The 17,613-nt window shown below is 46.8% G+C and overlaps 1 protein-coding gene across 1 annotated transcript; it reads right to left on the minus strand.

Annotated features, from left to right (window-relative positions):
• Positions 1–657: 657 nt before the first annotated feature.
• Positions 658–16,629, minus strand: LOXL4 (lysyl oxidase like 4). Its single transcript, XM_060241855.1, has 14 exons — positions 16,342–16,629; positions 14,795–14,973; positions 9,742–9,947; positions 7,554–7,592; positions 6,982–7,198; positions 6,173–6,356; positions 5,281–5,435; positions 4,432–4,599; positions 3,990–4,152; positions 3,402–3,645; positions 2,805–2,920; positions 2,216–2,352; positions 1,779–1,890; positions 658–1,640 (listed from the first exon to the last, which is right to left on the minus strand). Exons 1-14 carry the CDS (start codon positions 16,610–16,612, stop codon positions 1,570–1,572), a joined length of 2,262 nt encoding a protein of 753 aa, XP_060097838.1. The 5' UTR covers positions 16,613–16,629; the 3' UTR covers positions 658–1,569.
• Positions 16,630–17,613: the final 984 nt, after the last annotated feature.

The raw sequence follows: 17,613 nt of genomic DNA on the forward strand, positions 1-17,613 counted from the left end.
CTGCGGTGCTGGGGATCGATAAGGCCGCAGGGTCTTGGCTTTTGCTGCAGGCAGGCATAAATCACTCCCGCCCATTCCTCTGCATTCCTTGACACAAGCCTGGGGGCTACCCCCTCCTCCCCAACCTCCAGTGCCTGATGGATTGCAAGCTGCTGCTGTCCATCTCCCATTTATCCAGACTTTACTTTTGATAGAAGGAGCACTGTGATGGTGTGTGCTGGGGTAGGCACTGCTTTCCCTGAATTTCTTTTGCATTGTGCTAAAGTTGTCCTTGTGCCCAAGCATTAGACCCACCCTGTCACCCTTCAGCATGTGACAGCAGATCCGCTCCCTTCATAAGGTGTCTTTCAGGAGGGCTGTGTGTTCCTCTGTATTCACAAACTGCTCCATTGCATCACTCAGTCCATGCTAGGGCATGCAAATAAAAGGCACAGTGCCTTGGACAGGGATTGAATTGTATCTACTGCTACTCCTGGGTCACTTTCCCTCTATTTTTACTCTCAGGAGCAGGCTTTTCACCCTGGCTGCTTCTTGATTTTCTGCTTTATTACCTCACAGGAAAAATTCTGTGTCATTAAGAAGCAAGTGCAGAAAGGAGGGCTTCTTCACACACCTGTGTATCTTCACACTTCCATTCACCTTTATAAGCCACACAGCTTGGTTCAAAAAGCCTTTATTGATAGGATCAGCTCACTGAAATGTGAAAGGGGGGAAAACATCTTCTTTTTCTGCTTTCTCTTTGAGAAGGGTTACTGTGACCTCTCCCTGAGGTGAGCAACTAACCCTCTGTGTAGGGCTTCATTCGATGTTAGTTTTGTTCACAGTTCATTCCACTTTGAATAGCTCCACAGATAATATAAATCCCTTTCTCCCATTCCTTTATAGACTGAGGTTCATTGAAAGTGTGTGACTCTTAGGCAAGCTATTCCCGTGGGGTGGGTGAGTTCTCTGTATCTTTTGCCTCAGATGATGACCAGCATGAGGCTAATTTTTTGGATTCACAGGTATCTCAGTTTATAACAGGAAGATGGGTTTTCTGGGTCAATGGATAGGTCCTTAGTCTCACAGCACAGGGAATGCTGGGTGGGTGGGATGAAATGGGGATCAAGTTGAACTATTGTCCTGAGATCCAATTCCCCAGCATGAGGGGTGGGTTGAGGTAGTTTTTTCTGGGGTGGGCTGCTGTGACCCACCCCTCTGCTAGAGAAGCAAGAGGATGGTGCTTTTTTTATAGGCAAACTACTCCCTTGTGTAGGCTTTGGACCCTCTGTAGCCACTCCTCCTCATTTCAGCCTCATATCTGTCCTTGGCTGCCAACCTTAGTCAATTTAAAAACAGAGGTTGGGCTTAAGCAAGCAGACAAAGAGGCAACAGGCGCATCTAGGCCTCAGACATCATTGCTGGATGTTACCCCAAGCCAGAAGGTGGGATAGTGATAAAGGGGGAGCATACGGCTAACCTTTCAGCCTATTGTAGTTCTCCTGCCAGCCATTTCCACCGTTGGAATGTTGTGAGTAAATCTGTCCCCAAGGCCCTGCCGGGACCCTAAGTCCTTGAGGCCCATCTACCTCAGACAAGGTTGCTGGTCAGTCTCTGCTGTGCCTCTTCATCCCATTGTATGTTGGCACCGTACACATCACCTATGAGAGATGGATGAACAAAGGAACAGGTTCTGGGTTAGTAACTCAGCTGGCACTACCATGCTGCAATGCAGAGAAATGACAGCAGTCCACAGTTTCTCTTCTAGGCTGCACCCAGGCTCCTTCTCACTTTCTCACCTGTATGGCACTCATGCAGCCATATACGGTGTCCATCATATTGACACTGGCACCGAAGGACATTGTTGGAGAAATCTGATTCTGCTACCTCATGCTTGGGATTCACAACCACCTGGTAGAGGAGAAGTAAGTAGGGAGAGGAATTACCAGGTGTATTGTCAAGCGGACTCTAGGAGATAAACATTTGACACCCCTTTCTGTTCCAGGCTGAACAGGATTTTGTCTATATTCTGCAATCCAGCCTCTGTAGAAGCCAATAGCGAGGTAAAGTGATATCCATTCCCCTCTGCCTGCAGCATCCGTTGCATACTGATGTCACAGGCAGTCATCAGCAGATAATGGTCCCCTGCCATTGGGACTCCAGTGATAAGAGGTCCCAGGAGAAAGGAGAGACCTGCCTCCAGGCCTAGCCATACAGCTCTCCTTCCCAGTCTTACCTGAAATATGTAACTTCCAGGTGCCACATCAGTGATGTCCACCCACTGGCAGTCAATGTCATGCCTGTATGTGTCCCAGCAACCTGCACTGACTCCCTGCTCTCCAAAGTTAGCACAGGCAAAACGCCTCTGCAGTCCTGTACAGAGAGGATAACAGCATTTGCAGAGCTGTGAGGAAAGCAGGGGTCAAAGAATAGGCTTTACCCTACATTTCTCTTCTGCTTGCTAGGGGCTGCTCTGTACCTGTCCTGTTGGAGCATGGGCAGAAGGGGAAGTATGGGAATAGGGCAGAAGCAACACTAGATGGATTCCAGTCTGGTCAGAGCCAGCCTGGTTTGGGGATTATAAGTGCCAGACTAGGCCACAGAAGACCCAGCTTCAAATCCTCACTGTGCCATGCAGTTTATTGCGATGACCCTGGACCAGTCATTCTAATAGAATTGTTTTGTGTTACAAATGGAGGGGAGAATGGTGTTGTAAGCTGCTTTGGGTCCCCAGGGGAGAGAAAGTGGGGTATAAACATCTTAATGTGTTCCGTGATTGGGTGGAAAGGTGGCATAAAACAACCATTTTGTCACTGCTCCCTTACCATCTGGGCAGTTGGTGTCCTCCAGACAGAAGCTGGCCTTGTGCCCCTCAGCCACCTTGGAGCCATTGAGTGTCAACAAGTCATAGTGGGTGAAAACCTCGATGCTGTGGTAGTGTCTGTGGGAGGAATGGGAGTCAGAGAGGGAAATGCAAAAACTGGGAAGAAGTGGGCTGAAAAGGAGCCAGATGTGATCCCTTTTGATGGGGTGGAGAAGAAATCCATAGAGTGGGCAGGTTAGGTAGAGCTGTCAGTTCAGTTACTATTATAGCTCTGCATCTAAGCTTACACATAATAACAACTCTGATGTGAATGTTGCTATTTTCCTGCTGCTGGAAACTGAGCTCCTACCACAAAATGTTGCTTCTTGGGACATGTGAGCCTCTTCTCACAAGGAAAGGAAGCAGCTGGGGCTGGGAGGAGGCAGTCTGAACCGCAACTTGAAAATATACATAGGCAGGAAAAGAAACTTTAACAACAGGTTGCTGTCATCCAGCTTTCTGCTCCAAAGTAGACATGCACCACAAGGCATCAGCATTCCTCAAATATTTATGGCACCAGTAGCACTGGGCATGCTATATAAGAAAAAGCACCCACTACCTGTGGCACTGGTGCCAGATCCATGCATGGCGACCAGTTTTTGGTAGGAAGTCAGCCCGGCCTAGGTTGTGGATCTGTGAGGAGAACCGCAGTAGGCGCCGGTGGCCATAGGGCCAGTGCATGTGATCTGCAGAGGCAGAAAGGCAGCCTTCCTCATGAGCACAATACAACATGTCCAATGGGCGGTCCTCTAGATAAGCTGTCTCTTGTACCAGCTGGGCATTCATCACCAGATCTGGGGCACCTGTAGGATGAAAGAGAGTACAAGGTTATATAAAGGATGCATCACCCAACCACTTCCACCCATGCAGCTCAAGCCTGCCCAAATGTTGTGTGATGGTGGGAAAATCTTTGCATGCTGATGAAACAGACATTCCTATTTCAACATCACTAGTCTCCTCACAAGGCGCTCTCATATTGGTCAAGTTTTGAATTCATTTTGCATTGCTTTGCTCCAGATCCGTCATGCCTTGATGTAACATCAGGCAAACCCCTGCTTTGTATGGCTGCTATCTGCCCCCCCCCCAATAGCTGCATATCCCAGACTACTAGCTCCTAGCATGCCCATGCAGGTCCATTTCCACTCACTGCTAGTGCAGGTGACTCCTGCAGCAAAACGCCCCCCTCCAGATGGGCAGTGCACAGGCCCATGATGCTGGCACTGCAGGATGGAGAGTTCTGTGCCTTTACAGCGCACACCACTCAGCACCACTTCAGCAGCATCAGAATTGCCCTGCCAGTACCATGTCTCCTGCAAAGAGAATAAAAGAAGTTGAACTGGGCTGAAACTCACAAAGAGCTTCAAACAAGTGCAGAGAACTCAGGTGCTGAGTTTCAAGCCCACATCAGAGCTGCAGTGCTTTCCTTCAGACCCCTCTCCAGCTTCATCCAATTCTCAGTCCTTGGACAGAAAGGCCCTGACTTCTTCCAGCAGGCTCCCCCTCTATAACTAGGTAAGCCAGCCATGCCTGTGTCAGCTTAATGTTCAAGGCACAAGCAAGACCAAGAATCTTTTTGGGCAAGCACTCACCTGGAGAGCATGACTAGCGAAGCCAAGCCCCATCTGACGACACACAACCATGGCCTCCTTGAGTCCCCAGTGTTCCCCACACACAGAACCCCAGCGTGAGGTCCTTCCCCTGGGAGCTAAGATTTCCACTACACCTTCTTCTGGACTGCGGCCACCAGCCAAACGTACCTGAAATGTGGAAAAATGACTTCATTGGGCAGAGCAAATAAAAATATGGTGTGAAAAGAGCATGTAATATCTTTGCTCAAGACAACAGGAGCACCCACCAGGGTTCTGAGAAGCAAGGCTCAAGCAAGAGAACCAGTTTGGTGGAGTGGTTAAGAGTGATGGACTCCAATCTGGAGAACTGGGTTTAATTCCCCACTCCTCCACATGCAGCCAGCTGGGTGATCTTGGGTCAGCTGCAGTTCTCTCAGAACTCTCTCATCCCCACCTACCTCACAAGGTACCTGTTGTGGGGAGAGGAAGGGAACGTGATTGTAAGCTGCTTTGAAACTCCTTAAGGTAGCGAGAAGTGGGGTATAAAACCAATCCGCCTCCTCCTCTTTCTCCTTCCGTTTCTTGTTCCACAGGAATCAGAAGTCAGACCTGGGCTGTACTGCCCCTTGGTTTGACCCTGGTGACCGAAGATTTTCTTTACTGTCTGCCAAAAGCCTTTTGAGTACTCCATGGCTTTGAGTATGTAGGACCTCTAGCAGCCTTCCATTCAGCCCCACACTCTGGTTCAGATAGTGGTACTTTCTCAGGTACTTTTCCATTACATGGGTCCAACAGAAAAGAACCTGGACCACTCTTTACATTACTCATCTCATTCCTTGTGTGCTGCATGATCAAAATATTGGGTCTCACCTGTTGACGGGCAGCTGTTCGGGGCACATTACAATGGACAGCAGCATCAGCTTCATGCCGGCACCCACTCTGCATTGCTTCTTGGAAGCTGCACTCTACCAGTGAACGCTCGTAGCCCCTACACTTCACTCTGGTCAAGTGGATGGGACCCAGACCTGCAACAGGATTTGCTCTCAATAAGAAAGTCACCAGATAGCACCACTCCTCTTGCATTACAGTCCTCTCTCTTTCCTCCACCCACCACTACTGGTCCACCCTGAACCCAACATCAGTTTTGCCTGGCTCCACCACCTCTCCTAGTCTGCACTCATCCCTGGATTCCCTTTATTTTATATTTTCCTATCCCACATTCACACTTCCCAGAAAACTGCAAGCTATTCAATCTCAGATGTAAATCAGAAAGGCCTCTAAAATAGTTGTGAATAGATCTACACTGTAGATTTTATCAGTGGAAATTTATCTGCCCCACTGAGTGCATGGAAGAGTTGGATTGGGGAGCTGTTGTTTGCCTTGCTGGTATGGGGGTGGAGGAGAAGCAAGGTTGCTTGTGTGTTTCCCCCAGTGGAGTAAATAGCACCTCCAGCAAATTACTTCCAGTTAGGAAAACAGGACAGGTGGAAAGGTTGTCCTCCTGCCCCCAACATGGCTGCGATTTAACAATAAAAATTTAACAATAAAAAACATGAAAATATGTTTCAAAACTGGCCATGAATCTTCCACATACACTTAGTGGATGATTTCATGAATCATTTTGCAAGGTTCCCCAGTGGTACATCCCACCAAGAATACGTAGCCTTTTCTATAGCCCCTTCCTTGTATAACAGTTAACCAAGTTCTGGAATCCAATTTCAGCTTTCCCTTATAATCCCTTCCTCCTCCCTTCTCCACTCACCTTGGCCCAGCTGTGCCCCAGGAAGAGCTTCTTGTGCTGTCCCATATCCCAACTCTCGACACACCACACTGGCAGCAGCCAGATCCCAGCCATCATCACAGACAGTGCCCCACTGACCATTCAGCAACACTTCCACACGCCCTTCGCCTACTTGTGCACCCGCACGGAGACGCACCTGTGACTGCTGCATGGCCAAAGAGACAGATTAGTGGCAAAGGAAGAAGGCATCCTGACTGCTCATCTGTGCATTGGGATGACTGCAGTATACCTCACCTTCCTTAAAGGCAAAAGAACAAAGCTGCTTGCCATTCCAATTTTGTCTGATGAAGTCTGCTTAGAGCATACGAAAGCTTACATTCTGAATAAAATTTAGTCTTAAAGGTGCGACTTGTCTACTGCTTTGTTCTATTGCTTCAGACCAACACAGCTGCCCACTTGGCCCTATTCCCCAAAGGCAGTAAGCTTGGAAATGAGAAGAACATGCCCTTGCCTTTGTCCCAACAGTGCCACCTTTGGCAGATCCTGGAGTTCCAAACACAACTGGTGCTTGAATCCTCAAGATGGTGCAGGGCCATGAATAGCACAGACTTTGCAAGCAGAAAGTTCCAGAGTGAAAGATACTCTGGAAAAGAGATTTCTCTACCTGAGACCTGAACAGCTGCTGTCATCAGTCAGAGGTGACAAACCTGAGCCAGATGGACCAATGACTTGATTCAGCGTAAGGCAGCTTCATAAGTATTTTTGCCATACTTCCCAGGATGTATGGGACCCTAATTCTACTCTCTGCCTGGAATATATTTTTAATTTACCTTTTTGGGCTGGGTAGGGCCAGGCAGCCTGGCTTTCTTAGGCTGGAATTCAGGGCCAGGTATACAGCTGATCAAGGCATGTATGCCATGGGGGCAGGCAGGCTGGTGCCGAGCCTTTGGGGCCACATGCAGCTTGCATTCACCCAGATGGGCTTCTGTGCCCTGGCAGTTGATCTGGTGGATCCAGAATGTGTTCTTTGAGCTCAGGCTCCTCAAGCTGCAAAACAAGGAGTGGAGTTGATTGGGGGGGTGGGGGTGGGGATGGCATTCTGCTCTGGAGTCTGGCGAGTTTATTGTGAAGATCCATGGGGAGCAACCCCAACATCAGCCAACTGTATGGGGACAATGAATGAATCTCCAGGAATTTTACAACCCAGAGTAGACAATCCTATATCAAACCCTTCCCCTCTAGACCTTCTGCATGCAATCCTAGACCCTTGTCAATGGATCCCCCCCATCCTTAACTATAGAGTTTCTAGCCTGTATCCAGGCCATCCTTCCCTATAGGGGAGATGCCCATTTGGCTACTGCATGCTGCAAGGTTAAAGTACAAGTTCACCTGGACTCCTCACCTGGATCTTGGATCCTTCAGCTTCTGGTTCCAGAGTTTCCTGAAAGGGTAAGAAGTAAAAAAGAATGGAAGTGAGAAGGTCAAACATCTGTGCAAGCATCTGAGAGCACCTTGTGGTGTATGACTACAGTTGCCACTGGACTGGTTTCCACAGGCCCAAGGAAGTGATGTGGTTCAGGCATTTCTTAAAAGCTGGTAATGCATTTGGAGCACTTATTTTAATAGGTTAACATATACTCCTCTGTGCGCACTTTTTTCTCCAACTGGGGAACATGATAACACTACACACAAGTGGCTTAAAATGGTTTTCCAAAGCACTCTGCCCCAAACACACACACTCTGCTCTTCAGAACCTGAACTGACATGTCCACAAGCAAATCCTACAGCAAACTACTACTGAGAAGTTGTTTGAAGTGCCCAGCCAGTGTGGTGCCTGGACAGGGGTTGTTTTGTAGGGAGCTCATCCAGGGATTGTTATGCAGTTGCACCTACTATTCAGGGGACAAGGTGGGAAGGAGGAGGTGGAACTATCAGAAAGGTTCAGGAGCTGTGCTCCTGTGAGCTCCCGTTGAATCCGAGGCCTGTCCCTGGGGAAGGTGAAGTTTAGGGAGGGGAGGAGGCTCAGTGGGCATGTGGCATGCCATACAGTCCCACCTCTGAAGTTGCCATTTATTCCAGGGGGACTGATCTCTGCAGACTGGAGATCAGATATACCATAGTTATGGGAGGACTCCTGTAGGGAGGGTTGTGTGCCGGCAAGCAGATGGGCTGGCCAGGCCAGTGCTGCCAGCCTCATTAGCTAAATCACTGTCCCCATGAGATCAGGGAGGCTGGGTCTCACTCTGTTCCTGCCTCACTTGAGCTGCAAGAAATCTGTGGTTCTAGGAAGTTGATGCTTGAGTGCAGATCCCACAGGCTCAGGGCCAGATACAGCAGGTTCTTCTTCTCCCTGAAAAGCTGCCTGTGCCAGCCACCCACTCTTCTCTGTAATTACCCGCTGCGGTTTGGCTGATCCCCATGGTGAGAGGACCCTGGCACCCACACCTGCTCATTGCAGGGCTATATTTAGAGAGAGAATAGTGGGTGGGGTGGCGAAGAGGGACAGGAGCAAACAGGGGCATGTGGGGCTGCCAGAGTGGGAGGAGGCAAGAGCTCACACAAGAGCTGCACGGATTGGACTGGCCTCTTATGAGAAACAAAAAGGAGTCTGGTGGAAAGACCAGACATGAGGCCAAAGGGCATATGACAAAATGGCTCTGTGATCAGATTTTTAGACAAGTATTTTAAGTGTACAAAGCAGACATGGGGTGGGATGGGGCAGGACTGAGTGGGGGAAGAATATGGACTAACATAGCACTGCAGAAAAGGTAGATTAATTCTTCTCTTCCATGCTACTTTCTTAAAATGTCCCTCTCACCTGCTTTTGTACAATAAAGTCGATACCCACATTGTGACTGTCTTTTAACCTGCTGTGGCTTAAAGGAGCTGTGTGTTTGGGGGAGAGACATAATCTCTCATTCCTGACCATTGGGCCCTAGATCTTTGGCCCCTCTCCACTCCTGCTTTCTCCAGTTAAAAGACACAATACAGATCAGATTCAGGTGGGCAGCCATGTTAGTCTGAAGCAATACAACAAAGTTCAAGTCCACTAGCACCTTTAAGACCAACAAAGTTTAATTCTGGGTATAAGCTTTCGTATACATGCATATGAAAACTTATACTCAGAATTAAACTTTGTTGGTCTTAAAGGTGCCACTGGTCTTAAAGGTGCATGCACTCAGAAGTTTATACCCAGAATTAAAGTCTGTTGGCGTGCCACTGGACGTGAACTTTGTACAACAGGGATCAGTTATCAAATTTTTCAGACATACTCTTGGAGAAAAACACACTAGGCCACTAGGATCCATGTGTGAACATTGCATTACATTCATGCAATTCTTCTATAATTTACGTTCAAGTGCACATTCATGCAGTCATCCTTTTCACTACTCCATCTCATAGAGCAGGGGTGGCCAACGGTAGCTCTCCAGAAGTTTTTTGCCTACAATTCCCATCAGCTCCAGCCATTGGCCATGCTGGCTGGGGCTGATGGGAGTTGTAGGCAGAAAACATCTGGTGAGCTACCATTGGCCACCCCTGTCATAGAACATTGTCATGGCAACATGCCATTCTGCAAATACAGCTCTTACCTGTAGAATCCTGTGGCCACTCGTCCTTCATGGGGAAAGCCCAACATTCCACAGATCACTCGGGTGTTGTTACGAGTCCAGCCAACATCACAGACTTGGCGCCAGCGACCACGGAGTTTTACCTCCACAGCACCTTCTGTGATGGGAGAATTTAGCTTGGCTCGGGCCAATATTGGCTTGATCCGTACTTCTTCCACTTTCCAGCCCTACCCAAGAATAAATAGGTATGAGTGGGAAACCGCAACAAAATGTTGCATAGTGTGTTGTAGTTTGTTTTAAGTTGTAATTGCATTTTTTTAAAACTGCAGTTTAGGATTTGTAGTTACTAAATGTATATGCTCCTTGCAATGAGACCCACCAGATGCAGTACACAGAATGTATGCAAAGCATTAATCCTTTTATTTTGTTTCCTCCTGCCTCCTCTCCACCTGCCCCCTACCTCTAAGTCACTATGACCACCCATGCATTAATGATGCCTCAACAGTCCTGCTATAACTTCCCTCTGGCTTCTAGTCAGTCAGAAGAGACAAGCAGTGGGAAGAAGCAGTGGCCAAGCTGTTGGGAGGGAAAAGCAGTTAGAAGCAGGATATTGAATCCTGCAGCTACAGAGATTAGTAGGAGAACAGTCATTCCTTTCCACTTGCAAGGCTTTGCAGTTGCAGGCTCAGATGTCCTTTTAAAACTTCCCCCTGATACTTAGCCATTTGCACTGCAGGAAAAACAGTGCTGGAGATGGGTAAGTGGCAGTGAGGAGTCCTCCCCAATCCCAGCTCCAGTTCTGCTTTTACTCCCTCCCCTCTTTCTCCACCTATTCTCTCTCTCTCAGTCTTTCTCAGGCTGGTGGAAGGGGAGAAGCAGTTAGAAACCTCCCCCCCACACAAAGTTTTAAGAGGGCAGTGGAGCCCACAGCAAATGATCCCCCTGCTATTTAGCCATTCATACTGGAGGAGGAATCCTTCCCAATCCCAGCTCCAGTTCTGCTTTTGCTTCCTCCCTTTCCCCCCACTCCTTATGTGTCACTGCCTCTCTCTGGCTATCAGCCAGTCTGATTCTTGATGCAGTGGGGCCTGGAATAGATTCCTGTGGCTGCCATTTCAAAAGGTATTGTGGGGGAGTCAACCCTCCCATGTTTTTAAAAAAACTTTTTGGGTTTTCCTGTAGACCCAAGGAGTTGCACGAGTCTGAAGAGAAACTTGGTGGAGAGTGTGCTCTCTGTTTGCAGAAATAACTATCCACAGGGAGAGGGGACTGTTGAGAGTTAGATATATAGGTATGCATTAATATACGCATCCACAGGTGCTAGAACACCATGGAGCAAAGGTAAAGAAACAGCCTTGGCAGGGAGGGAGACCTTGGGTGGATATGGCATGACAATTTAAAGTCAAGATAACTAGAACAACCATGAGTCTCATGTCATCTTATTCCAGAAGGCAGTTGTATTTTTCTGTTGCACTCAAATGAAAAATGAAAAGAGGCCTAGTAGCACTTTAAATACACATTTGTATGTTAAGCAGATCCTTTTAAGCGGGAGGTCTCCTCTGCTATGGGTTTCTGTCACCCTGGTGGAAAAGTGAATGTCAGAAGGAAGATATAGGATCCAAGACATTACTGATACAAATTAAGCAGTTTATTGGAAGGCACTATTATATGATACACTACAAGAGCAAAACTGCATGAGATGAATGGTAAAAAGCATGGATATAGAAACACAATGTATACACCTACTGGGAATAATATAGGATACATAAACAAGCAGTGCATAAGGGGAAAAAAAGTCATGAATCTATAGTACAATTCTAAACCAGTCCTCATAGACTGTGGAGAAAGGAAATGTGAACCACTGTGCATTGCAAATACACTTAAAGGAAACAAGGTTGCAATCAGGAGAGCAAGGTTGATCTGCCAATTGCCACCCTACCACCCTCCTGCCCTTCTAGTTACAGTTCAGTTGACTAGCAAACATAAGCAGTTGCATTGCTACCTATTCAAGGATCCAGAAAAGTTAGGGAGACTGAAATGTCACACGTTTGGGGGCCTATCAGCCCTTCCCTGAAAACCAGGAGGAGGGAGGGAAGGCCAACAGCTTAAGACCTGGAACTACAGAACAGGCCCTTCTAGAACTGGAGTTCCAAGGCCTGTGAAAAGGAAAAGCCTTAAAAAGCAAAAGCACTCCAGAGAGAAAATGATAAGCTCACAGAGGGGGACTCCAGAGAAATTGCTCATACTGACAAAAAAAAATGGACTCCACAGAGTTGTCCTTCATGCCAGGCAACTAAAGTAGCAAATGTCACTCCAGTTTTTAAAAAGGGGTCCATATGGGACCCAGGAAATTACAGGCCAGTCAGCCTACCATCTGTTTCAGGTAAACTAGTAGAAACTGTTGTTAAAGATGGAATTATTAAGCACATTGAGGAACGAAGCTTGCTGAGGAGAAATCAGCATGGCCTCTGTAAAGAGAAGTCCTGCCTCACCAACTTTTTGAGCTCTTTGAGCTGGTTGGCAAGAGTGTGAATAAGGGTAATTCAGTAGACTTTATATACATGGACTTTCAAAAGGCTTTTGACAAGGTATCTGACCAAATACTCCTGAGTAATCTTAGCAATTGTGGGATAAGATGATGAATCCTTTTATGGACTGAAAACTGAACAACAGAGAACAGAGAGTAAATTGACCATTCTTGCAATAGAGGGAAGTAAGCAGTTGGAGTCCTATGAGGATCAGTACTAGGACCAATGCTTTTTAATTCCACCCCCCATAAATTATTTGGAATTGGAGGTGAGCAGTGTAAAAGCCAATTCTGCAGATGATCCAGTTATTCAGGATTGTGCAAATCAAGGCAAATTGTGAAGAGCTGCAAGATTTTTCTACATTTGGGTGAGTGGGCATCAACACAGCAAATAATCTTCAGTATTGGTAAATGTAAGGTGCTGCATATTGGAATAAAAAGTGCAAAATTTAAATATATGCTGATGGGTTCTAAATTCACAAGGCTGAGAATGAAAGAACTCTTGGGATTGGGGCCAGATGAACTGCATCCAAGGGTACTAAAAGAATTTATGGGTGTAATTTCTGAGCCTCAGGCCATTGTTTTTGAGAATTCTTGGGGAACAAGTGAGGTGCTGAAAGACTGGAGGAGGGCAAATGTTGTCCCCATCTTCAAGAAGGGGAAAAAGGAGGATCAACCCGTTAGTTAGATGCCTATACCTGGAAAAGTTCTAGAACAGACCATCAAACAATCCTTGAGCATTTAGAAAAGATGGCTGTGATTACTAAGAGCCAGAATGAATTTCTCAAGAATAAGTCATATAAGATTAACCTTAACTCTTTTTTGAGAAAGTTACTGCCTTGCTGGATCAGGGAATGCTGTAGACATACTTTATCTTGATATCAGTAAGGCTTTTGATAAGGTTCCACATACTGTCCTTGTTGACAAGTTGCTAAAATGTGGCCTGGCTTCTGTTACTGTTAGCTGAATCTGTAACTGGTTGACAGATCACACCCAAAGAGTGCTTGTGAATGGTTCCTCATCCTCTTGGAGAGGAGTGACAAGTGGAGTGCCTCAAGGATCTGTCCTGGGACCTGTTTTGTTTAATATCTTTATAAATGATTTGGATAAAGGAATAGAGGGAGTGCTTATTAAATTTGCAGATGATACTGAATTGGGAGAGGTCACAAATACAGTAGAAGTCAGAGACAGGATATAGGATGATATTGACAGGCTGGAAAGCTGGGCTAAAACAAGTAAAATGAATTTTAATGGGGCTAAATGTAAAGTTCTGCATTCAGATAGGGAAAATACAATGCATAATTATAGGATGGGGGAGACCTGTCTTGGCAGTAGTATGTGTGAAAATAATCTAGGGGTCTTAGCGGACAGTACACTGAACATGAGTCTGCAATGTGATGCAGTAGCTAAAAAGCCAAATGCAATTTTGCGCTGTATCATAAGAAGTATAGTGTCCAGATTATGCAAAATGATGGTATCACTTTACTCTGCTCTGATTAGACCTCCTCTAGAGTATTGTGTTCAGTTTTGAGCACCACAATTTAAGGTTATAGACAAGCTGGAATGTGTCCAGAGGAGGGCAATGAAGATGAGGGGTCTGGAGACCAAGTCCTATGAGGAAAGGTTGAAGGAGCTGGGTATGTTTAGCCTGGAGAGGAGATGGATGAGAGGTGATCACTATCTTCAAGTACTTGAAGGGCTGTCCTATAGAGGATGCTGCAGAATTGTTTTCTGCTGCCCCAGAAAGTTGGACCAGAACCAAAGGGTTGAAATGAAATCAAGAGTTTCTGGCTAAACACTAGGAAGAACTTCTTGACAGAGTGGTTCCTCAGTAGAACAGGGTTCCTCAGGAGGTGGTATGCTTTCCTTCTTTGGAGGTTTTTAAACAGAGGCTAGAGGACCATCTAACAGCAATGCTGAATCTGTGATTTAGGCAGATCATGAAAAGGAAGGCAGGAAGAGTTGCATCAATGCTTAGTTCTTGTGGTCCTTTATTATATGCCCAGGAAATGCTGTTCATCACTTTGGGGTCAGTCATTGATTTTTCTCTAGGCCAGTTTGGTCAGGAATCCTGGAGGGTTTTTTTTTTAAAAAAAATATTATTTTGTCATCTTCTGGGTTTAGAGCTGGTGTCACTAGGGAGGGGGAGGTATTTGTGAATTTCCTGCATTGTGCAGGGGGTTGGGCTAGATGACTCTAGAGGTTCCTTACAACTCTATGATTGTAGTGGAAAGTTTCAGTAAAATATCAATATGAGGCAGTGCTGAAAAAGGCATACCCCATGCTCAGAATTGATAGGAATAAAATGGGCAATTTTTAAATACCCTCTTATATAGTGCTGTGGTCTTGATATTTCTGTGGTGATAACCCTATATACTTTGAATTGGAAGCCAGAACAGAAAACCAGTTCCATTTTAGAATAGAAGTGCTAATAAGGACTGCTTTTTTCACCTATGGTTCCTCAACCAAGGCCTAGTAAGTCCCATTTCAAGGTAGTCTCTAATAATGAGCATAAGGCCGCATCCCTACCCCATGATGGGTCCTCACCTGGTGCTGGATGTTTGGAACAAGTCTTTGGGCAGCAGGGCTGTGTCGATGTAGACCTGTGCACACCACACCACTGTCCTCATTGTGGGTGCAGTCACTCACGCCCCAGCCATTGGATTCACATTCACTCAGGGAGCTTTCAATGCCAGAGCAGCGCAAGTTATCCAGCCAAATGGGGCCTGAGGATACATGGGGTCAGAATAGTAGACCTGGCAAGACTTCTCAACTGGTTGTTGTCCCATGCAATCCCCACCCCAGTAGGTGTCAATTATTCTATCTGCTTAGGGAAAGCAAAGCATGCTACATCAGTCTCCCCTCAAAGTCAACTTGGAGAGGTGCAAAATACCACAATTCAGTAAGTATCTGGAGCATGCATATTACACCTACTCTTCAGTCATTCCAGTGCTCTAAGTGCATTATATTTTTACTTATGTAATACCAATTACTGCTTGTTTGACATATCGTCATGGTTATGCTTTGTTCAAATTTCTGCAATGCCAATCCTATTACATTGCTTATTAGATGTCTAATCCTATTTTTGCATTGCTTCACACTGTGTAATTCACCAAGTCTCACTGAAAAAGACAGACTGTAAATAACAGAAAGAATAAGTAAAATTTGTACAATCTGTGTTTCACAGAATACTGATGATTGAACTGTGGCATTTTGAAAAACCAACCCAAGTATCTGCCTTCTGAAAAAAAAAAAAATCAGATTTGACTGGGCATCCAAAGGAGAATAGATGGGGTGATCATTTTGAGGATCACATGCTGAGCCTCCACGAGATATGCAGAGAACTGATGGAATGATTTGATCAAAGGCAAAAAGCATTATGGAGGTAAAGTGGCCTGAATATGCATGCCAAGCAGGTGGGTCTAGCCTTTCACAGTCCCTTGATCTGGATACAAGCACATTTGTGTAACTCAGTTGCATGCCTCTGGTGTGATACCAAGTTGGCAGCATTCTATCCTTGGCAAGTTCATGCATATTCTTAAGGAGGGAATTTCCACTAATAGATTGTTGGCAGCATGTTTGGCTTACCCTGAAGGCATCCCTTGCTGTGGGAGAGTCTGCCAAGGTATGTTATACTCAGCACCCCACCCCCACCCCTGCTTGCCTTTGTGCCCATTGGTGGATAAGGGAGACAATGCTCTAGGTGCCCAGGAAGATGAGCAAGTCCTGTGAATCACAGCTGGGTCTGGGACCTGTGTGGATCCTTTGCCTGGGGATCTGTGGGGACTCTCAAGTAGCCCTGTATTAAGAAGCTTAGTGACTGCCTGCTTGGTATTGCTGCCATCACCCCAATGGTCAGCTTAAGTGAAGCCTCAGACTCTGATTTCCAAAGCTGGCCCCTGGCCCATATTCCAAATGCAGGAGGTACTTGGTGATGAGTGAAATACACTGTGTGCATGCATGGAAGTCCTTCTTGTTAGCACTGCAAGGTCCCACATTGAGTGGAGCCCTGAGGCTCAGCTCTGGTAAGCCCTGCTGTGAAGTGAAACAGTCATCATCTTTTCCTATGATGTTCCATCACAGCCCTTTCTTACCTTCTCCTGGACCATACTTGGCACTGTGGGCCCAGGTCACAGCCACCTCATAGCCCAGCTCCCGACATGCCACACTTGCAACAACCATGTTGAAGTCATCATCGCACACGGTGCCCCACTGCCCATTGTACAGCACTTCCAGCCGACCTTCACCCTCTCGGCTCCTGGGCCCCATCAGCCGCAGCTCAATGCGTGGACGTTGTGTCCTGCTTGGTACAGCCTGACATACCAGGAGGAAGAAGATAAGAGGATAGCCTGCCACACAGAGCATCACTGATCCAGTGCTGATTGATGCACCTGAGAAGAAGAAGGCATCGTGTTAAAAGCAACAGTCCTTTCTGCAGGAATGAAGGCTCAACAGAACTCCCTCCACTATACAGTGAGGAAGCAAGGACCCAGTTTTGAGATGGAAAAAATGCAGTAATCCATCTGGAGGTCCCGAACCCCCAAAAGTTACAGAGCAGGGACAAAAGCTGCAGAAGGGGGAGAATTGGAGGAAATCAATTCTAAATCTGACCAATTAGCCTCCTTGCTTCCCCAAGATGTCAGGAGGACTGTTTTCAGGTGTTCAAGCACATAGCGGGAATAATAAAATATCAATGTCTAAATTTATTTATACCTCATTTCCCCCCAAAGTGAACACACACTGAAGCTGCCTTATACGGAATCAGAACCTTGGTCCCTTAGGGTCAGTATTATCTACTCAGACTGGCTGTGGCTCTCTCAGAGGTCTTGCATGCCACTTACCACCGGATGCTATGTGTCAGGCAGAGGCTCTGCCACTGACCGGTGTTCCATGCTGCAGATACCACATCATTCTCCCCTCTTCGATTTTAGCCTCACAGCAATAACAGTAGGAGCCTGAAAAGAGGGCTCCAAGGGCCTCCACCAAGCTTCCTTGGCAGGGGCTGGGTTTGGAGCTGTGGACTCCCATGGTGCACTGATGCAAAGTGGCAGAGCAGGCTCTGGGAGAGCCCGATTCCAAATCCAGCTCTGTTGTGTGGAAGCTCACCCCATGACCTCGGCCTGATCATTCTCCCCACAGCCTAACCAGTCAGACACAGGATTGTTGTTGTGAGGTGAAGATGGAGGGGAAATGGATGTTGTCCGCACTCCTTGGGAAGAAGAGTAGGATAGAAATATCTGAATACATACACTGGCCCTACACTCCAGGCGGGCTGTCGAGCTCTGACGGTCTCCGCATCCTGGAGACGCCCATTCTGCTCCCCGGCCTTGAGGGGGCGCCCTCCGCGCTGGGAGCAGACGGGGAAA

Source organism: Heteronotia binoei, chromosome 6 (genome assembly GCF_032191835.1).
Source record: "Heteronotia binoei isolate CCM8104 ecotype False Entrance Well chromosome 6, APGP_CSIRO_Hbin_v1, whole genome shotgun sequence".
Lineage (NCBI taxonomy): Eukaryota > Metazoa > Chordata > Lepidosauria > Squamata > Gekkonidae > Heteronotia > Heteronotia binoei.

Bases quoted from the DNA above. Each gene is read 5' to 3' on its own strand.
- LOXL4 (XM_060241855.1), bottom strand. From the start codon at position 16,612: ATGCTCTGTGTGGCAGGCTATCCTCTTATCTTCTTCCTCCTGGTATGT. The intron at 3,646-3,989 runs GTGAGTGGAAAT...TTCATCCTACAG, and splicing joins AGGAGTCACCTGCACTAGCA to GTGCCCCAGATCTGGTGATG. The intron at 2,921-3,401 runs GTAGTGGGTGCT...TTCCTCCCACAG, and splicing joins ATCTGGCACCAGTGCCACAG to ACACTACCACAGCATCGAGG.